Source organism: Poecilia mexicana, unplaced genomic scaffold (assembly GCF_051168715.1).
Source record: "Poecilia mexicana isolate PSO_F unplaced genomic scaffold, ASM5116871v1 scaffold_18, whole genome shotgun sequence".
Classification (NCBI taxonomy): Eukaryota; Metazoa; Chordata; class Actinopteri; order Cyprinodontiformes; family Poeciliidae; genus Poecilia; species Poecilia mexicana.
The window spans coordinates 14,882,234-14,898,403 of NW_028263387.1; the positions used below are offsets into that span (position 1 = coordinate 14,882,234).

Below are 16,170 nucleotides of genomic sequence, written 5' to 3' on the forward strand. Positions count from 1 at the left end.
TATTACTTAATGGATGCCACCATCAATGGATCAATTTTAGAGTTTTTGGCAGCCAATAGGATTGTCACAAGATCATACGAAAGCTAAGAAATAGAAAGCACAACTAAAAACAGTGGCTTTTTGTGGAGCATTGACTCCAACTTCAGAAGAGAATTCTGTTTGGAAACATCGTGGTTGGATTGTGTTGCGATTCGCTTCACTGACAGTTTTTTGTCATCATTCTACAATTTTCATAATTATAATTTTCAACTATTGTTAACAATTATGATGCTTTTCTCTCACATCAATGATGTAACAGTCACATGACACACTGGAGATGCTTTGAAAATTACTGGATACTTAGTAACACATATGGAAGAGGTACAAAGTTTTTTGGGGGGTAAAAATTTTTGTGCTGTGTGAACATAACGTACCAATCGGCAAAATAAGTTAAGATTCAACATGTATGGTCGATATAGTTGAAAGAAAAAACCCTGATATTTTGAAGAAGAAAAGAATGTTATTGTAAACCAAAAAAAAGGAAAAAGTGATGCGTATTTGAAAGCTTTTGTAAAGAATTTCACTCCGCAGCTTGGTTTCTACAAAGAGCACCTATGGACTTCTGAAAGCAGCTGCCTGGTACGATGAAAATTGAAATAATTACTGGTCACAAAGCAGAAGGAGGCCATTAGAGACAGAAATGTTTCTTTTTTTTATTTGTTTTTGTTTCCTCCCTTTCAGGTAGCCCTTTCAGTTCATGCAGTAATTACAAAAATCTGCAGTGACCAGGAGCGGTCAAATTAAAGACAAAGAACGAAAGAACCACTCTGCTGGCTTTTTTTTTTTTTCTAATATAAAATTGAATGAAAAGGCTGAAATTTCTACAGTGTGCTGTGCAGTACTAGCTGTACCAATTTCCAAAGAAAAACAATGGCACCTCACATAATAAAACAGTTTTAAAATCTACTGCTCCTGAACCACCCTTTTGAATTTTAGACACAAGTCCTGTTGAAAGTAATTTCCCTTAAAAAATATTCGGTTTGATTAAACATGCGATTTTTAACTTGCCCTGGCACCAGTTGGATCTAAATTTTAATGTAGAAAAGGATTTTCTTTCTAAAATATATCTTAACCTTAGTGGAATCTCCAGTAAAAGATATAGAGGTACAATATTTCAAATAAAATATTTTTGAAAAATAAGGGGAATTTAACTCAAAACCAGTCAAATAATGCTGGAAAAACGTGTCTACTTCCAAATCAGAGTCAGCACCTGCGTATTCAAACTTTTACACTCGCCTACCACGTTGTAACTATTAAGACAACTCTTTGCATTTCAAACATTAAATCAAGAATGCCATCTCCAACTTCTTGCCCCTAGAATAACCTCCCGTGTTGGAGATTCTTTGAGATTTCCATAAAAGCTCGCAATCAAAGAGTTCACCTCGCTGCAGAAACACATCCGCCAGCAATGAAAGCTGTTGACACGACCGAGCAAAAGAAAGACCTTTAACTAAATGAGAAATAGATGTGGCCTTGTACATACACTTCCGCGCACACACATACCGAACCGCCCTCCTATGCGTACCCTCTGCAGAGGGACGTCCAGGACTGACAGTGACTAATGGGCATTGGTACCGCAGCAAATTACAAGAAGAGCCTATCAAAGGTGAAGCGCTTGTTCTTTCTGTTCTGCATCTCCAACAAAGGAGAGGATGTTCTTTGCTGCTCTGTTTCAGTCCTGATTATTTTAACCATAATGGGGGGGATCATAACTGATAGCATTGCTGCATATATACAAGAGCAGTGTTGTGAATAATGAATACAGAGGAATGGCAAAGGCAATTTAAGTCTTAAAGCTGCGTGGGTGGAAAAAAAAATCATTGCCTAGAAAAATTGCTACTTAATGAAATTGGTTTCGACTTGCTGAAATTATGTCTCTTTATCAGTCTTGACTTTTGAAATTATGTTTACAAAGAAGAAAATAACACAGACATTCACTTAATGAGCTAACAGAAGCCTGTCATCTGTTTAATTGTTCAATTTTAATACGTGTCTAATCAAAACACCTGATTGGTGAAAACAAATCGGAAGCATCTCACTGGATGTCTTCCTTTTTTCTTTTTTTTTCCCTCTCAGTGGTCAGGTGGAAGATATGATGCAGCTGGAGCACCTTTCATCTCTGGAAATGTATTTTTCCGTCTCTTTTCTGGCTGTACAAAATGTGTTGTCCTTTCAAAGGGCAAACAGGATGTTGAAAAATTTGCAACGGGTTATATTGAGACTAAGAACGTGTCTGAATGATACGGAAGACCTTCTCCGCGGTTAGCCCTCGCTTTTGTCTCTCGAGTGTCTTCTTGTGCGACACGTGCCTCGGGGATACGGAGACGATTATTGCAAATGCGCCGCGCTGACACGCCGTTACATCACTCCGAGGCGCCGCTGTTCAGTCTTCCAACGCTTTATGCACTGCTTTCAGTGTGGATTTCTTTTTGAACAACTTAAATTTCCACAACTATTGACTACATCAAGACTGATGCGTTCCCTCCGGAGTTTAAATTAACGCACTCGATCATACGTGTCACTAACTGATTTTGGAAAGCCAACATGCATTTCACACAATCCTACCTTGATCCTCCCGTGTAGCTGTGTGAGGGTAACCCTTCAATTCATCAATGTGACAAACCGAGGCCATTACCTGCGCAATGAGTCCCTTGCGGCTCCTTCGGGCGTGGTGGAAGCGCTTGATGAAGAGAGCCAGAAACTGTGTTCTGATCAGCTTCCAACCGTTGATGACCGTGGATCCTCTTCCATTCAGGCTGGCGCTCATCTGATAATCTGTCGTTAAGTTACACTGTTATTCATCTCGTATATATGCATATATATGAAAATGGTCAGCTTGACTCAGTCAGTTATCAGCATGACAGCTTATTCTTTGCTAAATAAAATGAAATTATAGCAAATAAAAACTGTCATTATTTTTTGCTTAGCGTGGGGAAAAAAGTACATACCTTCAACTTTGTTTAAAAATTTTTCTGAAATAAAACAGAAAAATATCAACCTTTAGCAAGGCACTACAGTAACTATAGTATTTTCACACTGTACTGAGGAGTATCTCAATAAACTATCATTATAAACTTATATTTCACATTATTTCTGAAAGTAAAATACATTCTTGCAAAACAGAGAAATATCTTTCAAATGTCGATTGCTGTTGATGATTATGACATCCTACAAATAAAGATACAAATTTCAATTTGTCAGAAAATTTGATTATTATACGAGACAAATGCACATTTCTACAGAAATGCGTTTCTGTAGAATAACTTCAGAGTTCTCCAGAAGACAGTCACAGACATCCGCCCTCTCCTCGGAGAGTAACCTATAAAAGATTTCTCCGAGACAAGCTGGCTTTTGAAGAGAGTGCCATGTCGAAGTACATTCATGGAAAGCGGAGAGGAAGGCGGAAAAAAGTTTCAGAAGTAACAGGGATAATTGCAGCTTTGAGACAAATATGAAGCAGAATACAGTTGAGAGTTTGTTTGAACAAGATTCACAAGGTATAGACTTTAAAAGCCACAATGCAAAGGCGTAATCAGGATGTGGGTTAAAATTGTTAAGTTCTGAGGTGTCTAATCCGGGGTAAGAAGAGAAAAAATAAAAAGAACTCAACTGGGCTGCTGGTCAGCGGTTTAAAGTAATTAACACAAAACCTGCTACATCCATGACAGCACACGTCATCTTGTACATAGTCAGTATAGCATTTTTATTGACGCAATGTAATATTTAAGGGGTATGATTATGTATATTCACAATTGTATCATTCATAAAAAAAAAGGAGAAAGTAAATTTGACAGAACATGCCTCTTGTCCCGTTGTGCTCCGATTTGGCGCGGACGCTGGCAACGCTGTTCCTTTTAAATTCGCGGGAGCTTCTTTTCCAGTCTCTAACCAATGGCTCCTTTGCTGCTGTGGGAATACAAATAAGATATGTTGTTTTGGCCTGACCCAATTTAAGGATATAAATAACAATAAGAATAGCTCCCTGTCTCGCAAGATGCCACATTATGCCATGTAAAAGCACAAACTCAGGAGTTTTTAAAGGGACAGACACTTCTGATAAGCTGGAAGGAGACGTTTCTAAGAAACAGATGAAATTAAAAAACAAAAAAAACAAAAAAAAACAACTAGCAGATAAAAAAACAAAAAATTAAAAATGAACTCAATCACAAAGCAAATAGTAGCTTATATTATTAAGATTAATAATAAGAGCAGCACAAATGACTCACTTTTATTATGTGAATAGTTGTACTTTGCACTTTTCCGGTTTTGTATTTGACCTACCCATCATCCCAAATGACAGTAATCATTCCCATTTGTGGCTTTAACCTGATCAAATGATGTTTTGCACTTGTTTTATTTTATTGTATTTTTTTGCAAGGCCCTCTCTCAGATTTAACTGCACTGTTTGTGCTCAAAATGAAAAGAGAGTAGACTTGGGGGACAGTGCGTCCAGGCCAAGTTGACCTGTGGGTCAGCTAATCAAGAACGATCAACAACAACAAAGTGGAATTAGTCATGCTTTACACTGGGTCTTGCATCCCGACACTAAGACGTCATGATTAAACCTGCTACATGAGCCACACATATCTGCAGTTGCTTTCACAATAACTAGGGCTGCGTCCCAGGAGAGGTTTAGATATTCTTCTCCTCACGAGAATCTCTGGTTGGAGCTCCTGCTGCAGAGAGCAGGTTCTCAGACTGGTCACTGATACGCTTACAGTAACTCAGGTCAAGCATGTGCAGCAGAGGCATCTGTGGACTGATGAGAGGGTTAGGGTTGTGCCGAAACACCAACTGGTGCGGAGCACATGCTCTTGCATGCAACATGTGGTCCACCAGATCCACCATCTTGAACACCATTTGCATGTTTCTATGCCTAGCAGGCCACCTTCTCAGACGACCAGACTGACGACAAAAGGATAAAGTATATAGGTTAGAATGAGGAAGCTTTTTCTGTGGCTCTGGAATCAACTTCAAGCTTTAACTGAACTGTTTAAATCAAAGCTCAAGACTTATTCTGTGACAATATTGTTTGTGTGTAAATTGCTATATAAATAAATAAATGAGTGACTGAGTTGGTATTTTATGCAGAGCTGGTTTCAGACAAGTAAGACACTTTGTTAGTTCCTGCTTGTCAGGTGGTGAAATAAAGTAAAATAGGATTTTATTGAAAGTTTTATGAAATAACTTTTTTGATGCTTCTTTTTTCACTTCCCATAGTAGACGATATGTTAATAGGCCCCATGTGAGAGGCATTTTTTGGATAATAAGACTCAGCATGAGTGGTTACAATAGTTTTGGTTTTCAGCACCAACTTTCAACCAAACTGTTCCTTCTAAACTCTGCTTTTCTTAAGACCATTTGTACGTCGGTGAAAGATGCGTCATTGTTACTCTACCACACGTTTTACAATCTTACATGGCATTTCTGTATCCACGCCGGTTTCTTCTGCCACTTTCAGAAATATCTGCAAAATAAACAAAATTGAAACATTTTTCATTATACTTAGGTTCAGTATTTACAAGACACTTCCTATGAAGTGCTCGATTGTGATGAATTTCTGCGGATGATAACTCTAAAGCACAAGAACAACTTTCAGGTTTCCTTATTTTAACAGTATTTATGAACTTGAGAGTTCCACACAGACCTGTCATAAAGTTTCTGTCAACCTGCTCTGTTTCATACGTCTGGTGGGATGAACTTCATTTGAGCACACACCATGCAGCTTGTCCATAATGATACCCCTGTTTTCTGTATTTACTTAAGCAGCTAAGAGGTAAACAATCAAGTGATTTCTTACCATATCTAATTTCAAATAATAGTGTACGTTAGATGCCCAAGGGGTATTGTGAACATTGCTTTGACAAAAACAAGCAATTCTTCTAAACAGACCGTTTTCACATGGCCAATTTCTTCATTTAACACAATAGTGAATTTCCTAATCCAAGCTTTTTGACTTTTTTTTTTTTTTAAACCAACTTCCATAGGTTCTATGTTCATGTTCAATTAATACCCGGATATTCACAGCAGCATATTCAGTCTTCAAAAGATGAAATGGATGAAGGGGAAAAAAAAAATTCTTGTCATGGTTGAGTTTCAGTACATTTAAAAAGCAATTATTCATATTGCCTTCCAGCCATGAGTGTCTCTGGTCTGTCTAAGGTACATGAAGAGTCATACACGTTTATGATCAAACAGTATGTCTGTCTAGTTCACCTCCAAAAAGAGGCATCCATATGGGAAACTAAGGCTTTCACATATAAGTGAGAAAAGAATCTGTAATATTATACATCACGTGTCAAACTCGAGGCTCATGGGCCAAATCTGGCACGCAGTAGGTTTTTATGTGGCCCTCTAAATTCCAGACTAAACTCTAAGTGTGCTTAGATATTGTGTTATCAATCAAATCAATGCAGTTTTTATGCGTTTACTGCCAAATTATATCAATCAGTTCCTCCAGTTTTTTGAGAATTATCGTGGAAATTCACACAAAATCAACAAATCCCCGCACTTTTCTGAGTTAATAGGGAGTTTATTGCAGATTTTTCTCAAAAATTGTCAAAAACTTTCTTACTTGTTCTAAACAGCTGCCTCAGCCTTAACTGATGTCAGACTGTAGTCCATGATCTATACAGCGAGTTATAAAAAGTCACATTTACCGTCATACATTACGGCAAATATTTCCAAATTACTACCACAAACACTTTTTATTGCAAAAAAAAAAAAAAAAAAAAAATATATATATATATATATATATATATATATATATATATATATATATATATATATATATATATATATATCACAAAATCCTGGAGGGACTGAAAAGATGTTCAATAATAATATTTAATTTTGTGAATTCATTGGCAGGGGGTTTAACAGTTTGTGAACAGGTTTTATCAAGTACAGAATATTGTGCACATTTACTTTTTTTTTTTTAAAACCTTTAAATAAATGTATTCTTAATCAGTTGCATGACCTCACCTTGAACATTTTTGATAAGTACTGAATGACTAGTTTAAAAATAAAATTAAACAAAAATAATAATAAAACAATAAATAAAAAAACAGGTGAACATTTACTGTAATAAGTCAGTTTTGACATAGTCTTTGGATCTTTATCTCGCTGAAGAACTCGATGACAACCCATTTTCTAAGTGACAGAAGTCACTAAATACTGTTTTAACTGTCCTGGTGTTTAAGACAGTCTTTGGTTAAGGAAAATGCCCACAGCATCACAGATCCTCCATCGTACTTAGCAGTGAGGCTACGAACCAGGAGAGCTCGGTGCCGACGAGCTTGATTTTGGTTCCACATAAAAGGCCCAGAAGAATTTAGTAATGTCTGCGTTTCTTTTTTGGCGGTAAGGCTGAAAAGTATTCTTTTTCGAGGAATGACTGTCAAACAAACAGCTGGCATGTAAATAAGGTGTAATATTTACTGTGAGGACTTGATGTTACTCTTTCTTGTAGTTCTCTAACAGCGAGCTATGGAAAAGTATTCCTTTCCTTTTTGTTGATTATACTTTTAGATTTGATCCACTTTTGTGCGCCTCCAGATTATTTAAGATGACTCCACCTCTTCCTGGTGAAAAGAAAAATGTAGGTCATTGTCTAGGCCAGTGATCAGTGTTTTAAAGAAATTCCCCTTTGCATTATATTACATTTAAAGCTCTGAGAAGTAGAAAGAATATGATATAGAAGTTGTGAAACTGTAAAAGTATGGACAAAAAAAACTACTATAGTTCCTTTTATTTAAGAGATTGCAATTGTGATACCAATTTCTTAAAATAGAATATTTTCCCTTCTAAATAAATGCTAAAAACTATTGAAGATAAAATAAAGGATGTAATTCTTCTAATCTTCCGACAGTGAATTCATTATTTTTGAATGCTGTCAACGCTGCCGTCAGTGTACCTCCTCCAATGTGGTGTCAGAGATGCCATAGCTGGTCAGGCCAAGGTCAGCCATAGCGAGATCAAGCTTGTGGAAGAGTGTGGCGAAGGTCCCGTCTCTGGCTCCACCGTAGGGCAGGATGAAGGTGATCTCCTGACCGATGCTCTCCAAAAACGCAGCTTCCGGTACGTGGCGGCGCACAAGCCGAGTCACTGCATCAAGATCTGCTTCAAAAAAAAAAAAAAAAAGAATCAATTTAAAGAACTGTCTATGTACAGAATGTAACGTATCCCCCACCACCCCCAAAAAGAAAGAAAAAGAAAAAGTATTCCTTTCCTTTTTGTTGAATATACATTTTGATTTGATTTGTTTTTGGTGTGGCTCCAGATTATTTAAGAGTAGCCGCCGCTAAATTTCAGCAACCACATGCAATATTAAAAAACCTGCAGTGTGGCGTTGGTGCAGCACTCCCAAACAAATCAAGACCTCTGAAATACACAGAGAAACACACTGAAAAGGTTGTGTACCTTATCATTTGACATTTGCAAAAAAAAAAAAAAAAAAACAAAAAAAAACACCTTCTCCGAACAAACTGTAACTCCTCTCAGTCATCTGCTCTGAAGCGGGGATTTGGTGAGGATCAATCCACACAGCGTTGCACAACACAACACATCCATTATTGATCCAGCGCCTCTCATACATAATTACTGAAGCTTAACAACTACTGGCTTGGAACTTTGTGGAGAAGTAAATGGATCTACTTTACACTTCAGACTGAATCGCTTTTTGGAATGCACAAAAAAGCGATGCGGTGATGTGGTCTGCTTGATTTAGACTAATGAAGAATAATGGGCTATCACTTATAGAAATGTGATTCCTGTTGTTATTGCTGTTTTTCTGTCTGGTGTTTAACTGTTGTGCAGAAAAAAGGTGTTTTCTTTTAACTTGATGCTCTGCCCTTCGTGTAAAGGTGCGCTTCCAATTGTTCTGCCCTGTGGGTGCCTGTGTTGACCTTGCGATGGACTTTTACCCCTTCCAGGGTGTAGCCAACCTGGTATGAAATCACAGTTGGGAGAGGAGATCGCCACTCTGCACCCAACGAAGCAAGGAAAGGAAGGAAGGATCTGGTTTCATCAATCAATCTTTAGTTTGCATTTATAAACACCAGAATCTAATCAGAATCTGTGTATGAAGAATTTCCTTAGTGATAAAACCCTCACACTTAGTTGTAAAAAAAAAATTTAAAAATAGCATAAATAACTTCCTGCTTAGTGTATACTGTTAAAAAAAACATGCATGTATTTAAACTCATGTTTGCTGTCTTAGACAGACTGGTTGAGTGTATACAAATAATTGACACTGAAGAACGAAGAGTCAAGGCCTGAGTTTAGTGCAGTTCAATTTAACTGAGAACAGTTTATGTCTCAGAAATCATTTCTGATTATTACAAATTGAAAGAAATTAAAAACAAGAACACAAAATGACTGAATGAAGTGTCTAATTTTAATTTTAAAGGAATCTTGTCTAATTTAGAAGCCAGTTTAAAAACGAAACGAAGGTTAAAAAGGTGAGCCACAAAAGTAAACATTAAATAAACTAATTAAATAAAAATTCACTTCTACTCAACACCGTTTTCCACCGTCAGAAATGATAGTTTTCCCAGTATCTATGCTCTTGCCGACAAGTTTTAGAGCCTCAGATGATGAGAGCTCAGGGGTGGAAAAAAAAGAGCTGTTGGTGTTTATGGTTTGAATTAAGTGGAAATTAAAAAATGTTCAAACTCTAAAAAGAAAAAAAAACCCATCTAAAACACTTCTAATTTTTAAACATGCATGCAAATGAACCAAAATAACCGTGTACCTGTACGGCCAGAATTGGCCCACGTTTGACTGCCGAAGCCGTTGCCTGGACTATGCCTGGAAGGACGGGCTGTCTCCTGTTAATCAGAATTGGATTAGAAAGGCTATCATACCTTACCACTTAGAATGATGAGCAGTGCCTCCTACGAAGCATTGATCAAATAATGTGCCTCTGTAAGTTTGTACTTAATTAGTCTAAATAGAGCCGTGTGCGTACATCAGCATGAAGTGTGCTTAATCTGTGATGAAAAGTGTCCGCTGTTTGCATCTTCAAGCAAAACAACAGCATATGAATAATTGATCCCAGAAAATAGTTGAGTAAATCTTTTAAATTTCTAGAATAAAATGCATAGTTTTTTGTTGTTTTTTTCCCCAGTGAAATAACAATGACTAAATTAACCTCATTAAACAGTTGACTAATATCGAAAGAGTCTGCAACCTTTTTAATCCGAAGAGAAACTTTTGGCCCTCAGTCCAGCTAAATAAAATTTATTTAAAGCTACAAAAACTACATGACTTTTTGAGAGAAGACCGCTTATACATTTGGATAAATATCTACTATTGGAAACTTGTCATTTTTGAAGACCACCGTTTTATTTCTGTTTTAGATTTAAAAATAAGAAAAACAAAAAGAGGATGCGTTGATTTTCCACAACAGGATGTTATTTGTGGAAACTTGTACAGATAAAGCACACAGTGTCAAACCTAATCACAAGAAAAATGGATCTAAAAACTCACTGGTAGTTTTAATGGCATAAGTGGCAAACTTAGGTCTTATAGGCCACCAAGAGCAGCAATTTAGTTTTTTCTTGTCCAACTTAGACATTTATTAGTTATTGAAAGGGCTAAACTAAGATCATAGCAGTGAGGAGATTGCAAAGAATATGTTAAACATTCTTTTGAACTCTGTTTATACATTACATCAAAAGGAATAACCCTATTCCAAGTTATTGTAAAAATTCAAGATCAGACTAAAGGTAAATGGGTAAATCAGGTAAATATAAACTGGTAAAATAATGAAGGAACTAATTGCAGAATGCAGTTTTCCAATGATGAAAAACAAAGCCATTATTTTATGCAGACCGTGACAGAATTGCCTCAACTGCTGTGTGCCCTTTGTGTGTGCATGCAATTATGTAATTTCACCCCCCTCCATACACTTATGTTGGTTTTGTTGGTAACTAATTATTCATAGTAGCGGAAGAAAAGTTGGGGCATTAAACGTTTGGGGGAAACTCAGCAGGCGCTCATGAACTATTCCCACTGCACTCCAAACCAGACAGCCCATTCCTGCTCCACCAATGCCGATTTCCTGCCATCAAGTGAATCTCCACCCCACCGTAAGCAGGCGCCCTGGGACCCAGGCAGGCAACGTGACAACACCCACAGCCAACACCGGATGCATCACACACATCAGGCCAAACTTTCTGAACATACAGGAGAAAGCTGCAGAACCCCGCTACTCCAGCTGCTAAAAGCCGAGCAGGGGAACATCTCTATCTATGCTGATGAAAATTAATTCACCTCGGCAAGCAGACTGTTTGCAGCATCCAACAAAGTGTGGGACTTAAGCCAGTTCAGACTGACTTAGCTGGCATTTTTCTTAACTCTTGGGGATATTCATAGACTCTGATGAGTGTCAGACTCTATGAGTGATTCTCTGATGTTTAGGTGGTCATTAAATTGAAACAAAGTTAAAAGAAAAAAATCCCAAGACTGCGATGTGTGAGAGTGTAAATCACTGTCCCGATGCAATACTATACTGAAAGTTCCCCACGCTTCACTCCATTAAACACACACGTCTTGAGCCACACAAACACTTACACGACAGGATACGTTTTACAAGATGTGCTTTGCACAATTTCTTCAGATGTGTAAAAAATGTTAGCTGCGCTACCATTGGTCGAAAGATTTAAAAAGAACAAAGAACAGCAGTTCCATTGTTGTATTGTCAAGTATTTTTTTCCTCATTGAATGAGCTCATTAGCTGAGAGTATATATTTTTTTTACCCTCTAACGTCTTGCAATTATGCTTTAGAGCACAGCCAGTAGTAGATGACTGGATCTTAGTGTGTGAATGTGCATGGGGATTTGCTACGTCGGAGGGCTTTTGAGTTTTGAGGATTATCATGTGTGCACCGTGTTTGTAGGAATCGGCTTAATCTGACTCGCACCGCGAGTCTTGAACCTGACGACAAACCACTTGCACACATCCCTGGAACCTTCAGCGTAGAGAGCCAAGGTTGCATTTTGGGTGCAAGTGTCAAAAGAAAGTTATGGCTTTGCTTTACTTTTAACATGCCAATATCCGATGTTCTCAAGAACACAGATCAAATTTGACCCTTGGATGTACCGAATGTTTACTACTCTGCCTGCTAACAAAGGCACACACACTGACACATTGGCAGAAAAAGTCCATTTGCTTTTAAAACAAATTATTTCAAAAATAAAACATGCTTACCCTTTGTCTCTCCTTGGACAGACTTTGTTTGATGTTTTTACGCTGATTGGTGATCTTTTCCGTCCCGTCTCTGACCAGAGTCAGGTAGTAGCCACTGCCGAAACACTTCTTCAGGAAGAGCGAGGAGCCGCAGCATCGCATCTTTCCTTGAGAGATGATGGCTATGCGGTCTCCTAAGATGTCTGCCTCGTCCATGTGGTGTGTTGACAAAATAATGGTGCGACCTTAGGAGAACCACAATAGACATGTCTTTTAGATAACTGCTGAAAGATAAAATAAAAGGCAGGCTCCAAGTACGGCTTGTAAAAGTTATTCATGAGAATCCATACGAAGCGTTTTTGTGGACACGGTCTCCTAAAAAACGAGGTAGATATCAAAATCTGAATCCGCGTGTCGTCACTTATCTTCTTAGCGTCAATTTCACTGTGATCTATTTTTTTTTTCCTCGTGCCTTTGAGCGTGGTAACAAAGCAAACTGAAGAAAAGCGCGTGGGATGTGAAACTGGGACATAATTAAAATAACGATAAAGGCCTTCCACAGACTGCTTTCCAACATTTCTATAGGAAACAAATTTTACTATAGCTCTTTTTTGTTCCCGGAGCTCTTTGATTCGAGCGGCATCAAACCGAAAGCATTTGCAGTGACAAAAACGGCATGAATCGCACGATTATTCACAGGTGTTCTAATCCTTTTACATCACGCTGGATCAGATAACACATATTAATTATCACATAGACCAGAAAGAGAGGGAAAAAAACCCGGCAGATTTGTAATGAAGTCACAGCGTGGTCCTGTCTCTGCTGTCTGCAGGAAAGCAGTATCAGAGAGAAATGGGTTCTTTGATCCAGTCATGTTTTTAAGTAGCAAACATTTAACCTGTTACCTCTATTACAATGAAAGATAGCTGCTTTGACATGGGTTTCTCAAGCGATGTGTTATTAAAGTCTAAATAAATTGCAATCACATGCTAGAGACACACCTTTGCTGTCAATGAATAAATAGTTTGCACATTTGTACAACCTCAAAGTTGGCCTGATTAAACCACGAAACCTTAACAGAAAAATTTGTGATTACGAACATAAAAATTATGGGTTTTTTCTCCTTCTTTTGACAACAGAATCACTGTAGAAATAAATAAAAAATAAAAATAAGGCATATCTGTTGGAGATATACAGCAACTGCCCTCAATCCAGGCAGAAAGACAAATAGCAGAGGATCCAGAGGTGTGTAGCCACTGGTTAGATTTACTCAGTTACATTTACTGAATAACTTTTAGAAAAGAAAAAGAAAATATTTCGTCTTGCCAACATTGATATTCTTTTCTTCTGCCTCCATCACACGACCAAATATACAAAATTACCCAATGGCATCACCCAGTGACTTCCATGACAGTCTATAGCTACTTTCTTTTTGAGGACTTGACAACAATGAGCAAACTGCTATGAATACTTTCTGGATGGACTGTAGGTAACTTTTAGCTTTAGTGACTGCTAGCTTAGGAAGTTGTCAAAGTAGCTGCTAAGCGAAGTAGCCGTTAGGTTAAGTTGATGTCAGCTGAAATAGTCGTTAAGCCAAGTAGCAATTGTCTTGAACAGTTGTCAGTTTGAGTAGTAGTTTGCTAAACTAAAAGCCACTGAAGCTTTTAGTTTAGGGAGCTGTTGCTAGTGTAACTGTTAGCTTAAGTGGCAATTAGCCATAGTACCCATTACATTAAATAGCTAATTAGTTTAAATTGCTAGCCATTAGCTTGACTTGACATATTTTCTAAGCAATTTTCCATATAATGTTATTGCTGAAGGCTAATAAGTACCCCCACTTAACCTCACTTTAGTAGAATCAAATTTTGCTTTTAATATATTTTATATTAAAGAGTAAATGTGATATGAAATAAGCCTAATAATTATTTAAAAATATTTACAATTTTTCCTCCTGTGGTCACAGAAGTCAAGATTTTTGTGATGCTTTTCCTGCAGCATCTTCAGTTCTTGCCACCTACTGAGAAACATCTCTACATGTGTAAGGTATAAGACATCAGCGTTCTAAATGTAGTACAAACAAGGGTTTTCACCCTTTCTGCACAAATGTTGAGGATGGTTTTTACAGCAAAGGGTCAGGCACGGTGCTGAGCATGGCTGTTTTTTGCACAAAGTTAAATTTGTATCCTCACACGTCACATTATCCCGGGGATAAGGACGCACTGAGAGGTCATTAACTGTGGCCCGTTGCAGCCATTTTGCTTGTCCAACTATTTCTACATGCCCTGTTTCTCTCTCTCTCTGTCTCTCCACGCCACTGGGTGCCCTGCCACCAGTCGAACTGCTTACTTTATCTCTTCACAGTAAAGCATTGTTGAATGATGTTTTGCCTCGCAAACTCAGCCTACTTTCTACATGAACTAAAATGAAACATCAAGGCTCTCAATCCAGTCAATTTAACGTACAGCAGGGAAACATTATGGTCTCAAAAAAGGGGACAGCTGAAGAGATTGCTTGTGGTTTAGTCTAACCAACTGGGCTCGTTTTTGCATGGGATGGTCAAACCTGGAAGATGAATGAGTGCGTGCGTGTAGAGAAAATCCGAAAAGTATCGAATCGTTTGCAAGTTGGAGGAAAAAATAAATTTGTTTGGACTGCAAATGGCTCTCAAAGGTATTTTGATTTATAGCGAGTTGCAGCAAATTAGAGCATCCAGTAATATATCAAGGATGTGTTCAGGTAAATTGCTGTTTTACATACTCATACAGCAAAGCAGTCACCAAACTGTATTCTTTTATTTAGATTCCTTTCCTCTAAGTCAAGTGGAGACAGGCGGATTGCACAGGGGATGAGACAGGTGGGATGAAAACATAACGAGCTTTGGCTTTGTAATAAAGAAAAAGCAACTCTATAACTGCTATTAGCACTTCAAGTCATAAACCTCTTAAGTTATTTCATCACAATGTGTATCCTCTCCATTGGCTTACAAGTCCTTGTGCTTATTATAAAAAGTTAACACATTTTAGACATTTTGTAAAACTCATTCATGAGTGTGACGTAAGATGTTGTGTAGTGTCATGGAAAATGTTTTACATGTCATTACTATGTTGTTTTTGGTCATTTTTTGGCTGTTGCATGAAAAAAGAACTGCTTCTATATTTTATCCCCTTTGTCTGCTAAACATTAATTTGCATTTGTGTGATAGTTGAACTATGTATGGTACATAAAACTCGTCGCAGTCCTAAAATAGTTGGTACAAGGGCTTAGTTAACATTTTCTTAGTCCCATCAAGTTTTCACTGCAAATGCAAAAACGTCCGATTTATTCAGAATTTATTTACATTAATTTTGACTGCCTTCATGTCATGTCTCGTATGTATGTTGTAATATTGCAATTGAATTTATACATTAAATTATGTGTATGCTACATATGCAGGAAAGCATTCCAACTCCTTGTTTCACCATAATCCCTTTCATTTCAATGGAATAAAAATAATTTGAGTATTCAATTCAATATTTAAGGAACTTGGGGATAATTCTAACAAGGGAACTAAGTCAAACCTAAATTAAGAACTTCCCTACAATGAGAGATGTACTAATAAAACAGCATTTCAAAAGGTAATAAAAAAGGACACCATATTTTATATCTTTTGTTTTATATACATCTTTATATACATCTTTTTTAAACTGTGCTTTACCCTATTGAAAATCTTCATTGATTATATCATTTATTCTCAGGGCTTTATCTATTATGACTGGGCCAAATGAATAGTAGTCAACTTCCAGTGAAGGATAATGATCAAAAAGTCATAATTTTCTATTTCAATCACTTTCTAAAGTAAGGTATTTTCTTCTTCTTTCTTTTTTTGTTTCCTCATTTCTTTTTCTGTTTTTTTGAATCCTCATGTATACAAAAAAAAAGACCGAATGTAAAGTTCGTGG

At 37.3% G+C, this 16,170-nt stretch overlaps 1 protein-coding gene across 1 annotated transcript in view; it reads right to left on the reverse strand.

Moving 5' to 3' along the window:
- LOC106930199 (phospholipid-transporting ATPase ABCA1) overlaps positions 1-16,170 on the reverse strand; it is a 192,148-nt gene that overhangs the window by 95,454 nt on the left and 80,524 nt on the right. Inside the window, exons 23-28 of the mRNA XM_088016037.1 lie at positions 12,254-12,477; positions 9,794-9,869; positions 7,955-8,157; positions 5,458-5,506; positions 3,817-3,945; positions 2,675-2,814 (exon numbers count right to left, since the gene is read on the reverse strand). Coding sequence (XP_087872163.1) covers positions 2,675-2,814; positions 3,817-3,945; positions 5,458-5,506; positions 7,955-8,157; positions 9,794-9,869; positions 12,254-12,477 — 821 coding nt within the window. The remainder of the gene's footprint in view (positions 1-2,674; positions 2,815-3,816; positions 3,946-5,457; positions 5,507-7,954; positions 8,158-9,793; positions 9,870-12,253; positions 12,478-16,170) is intronic.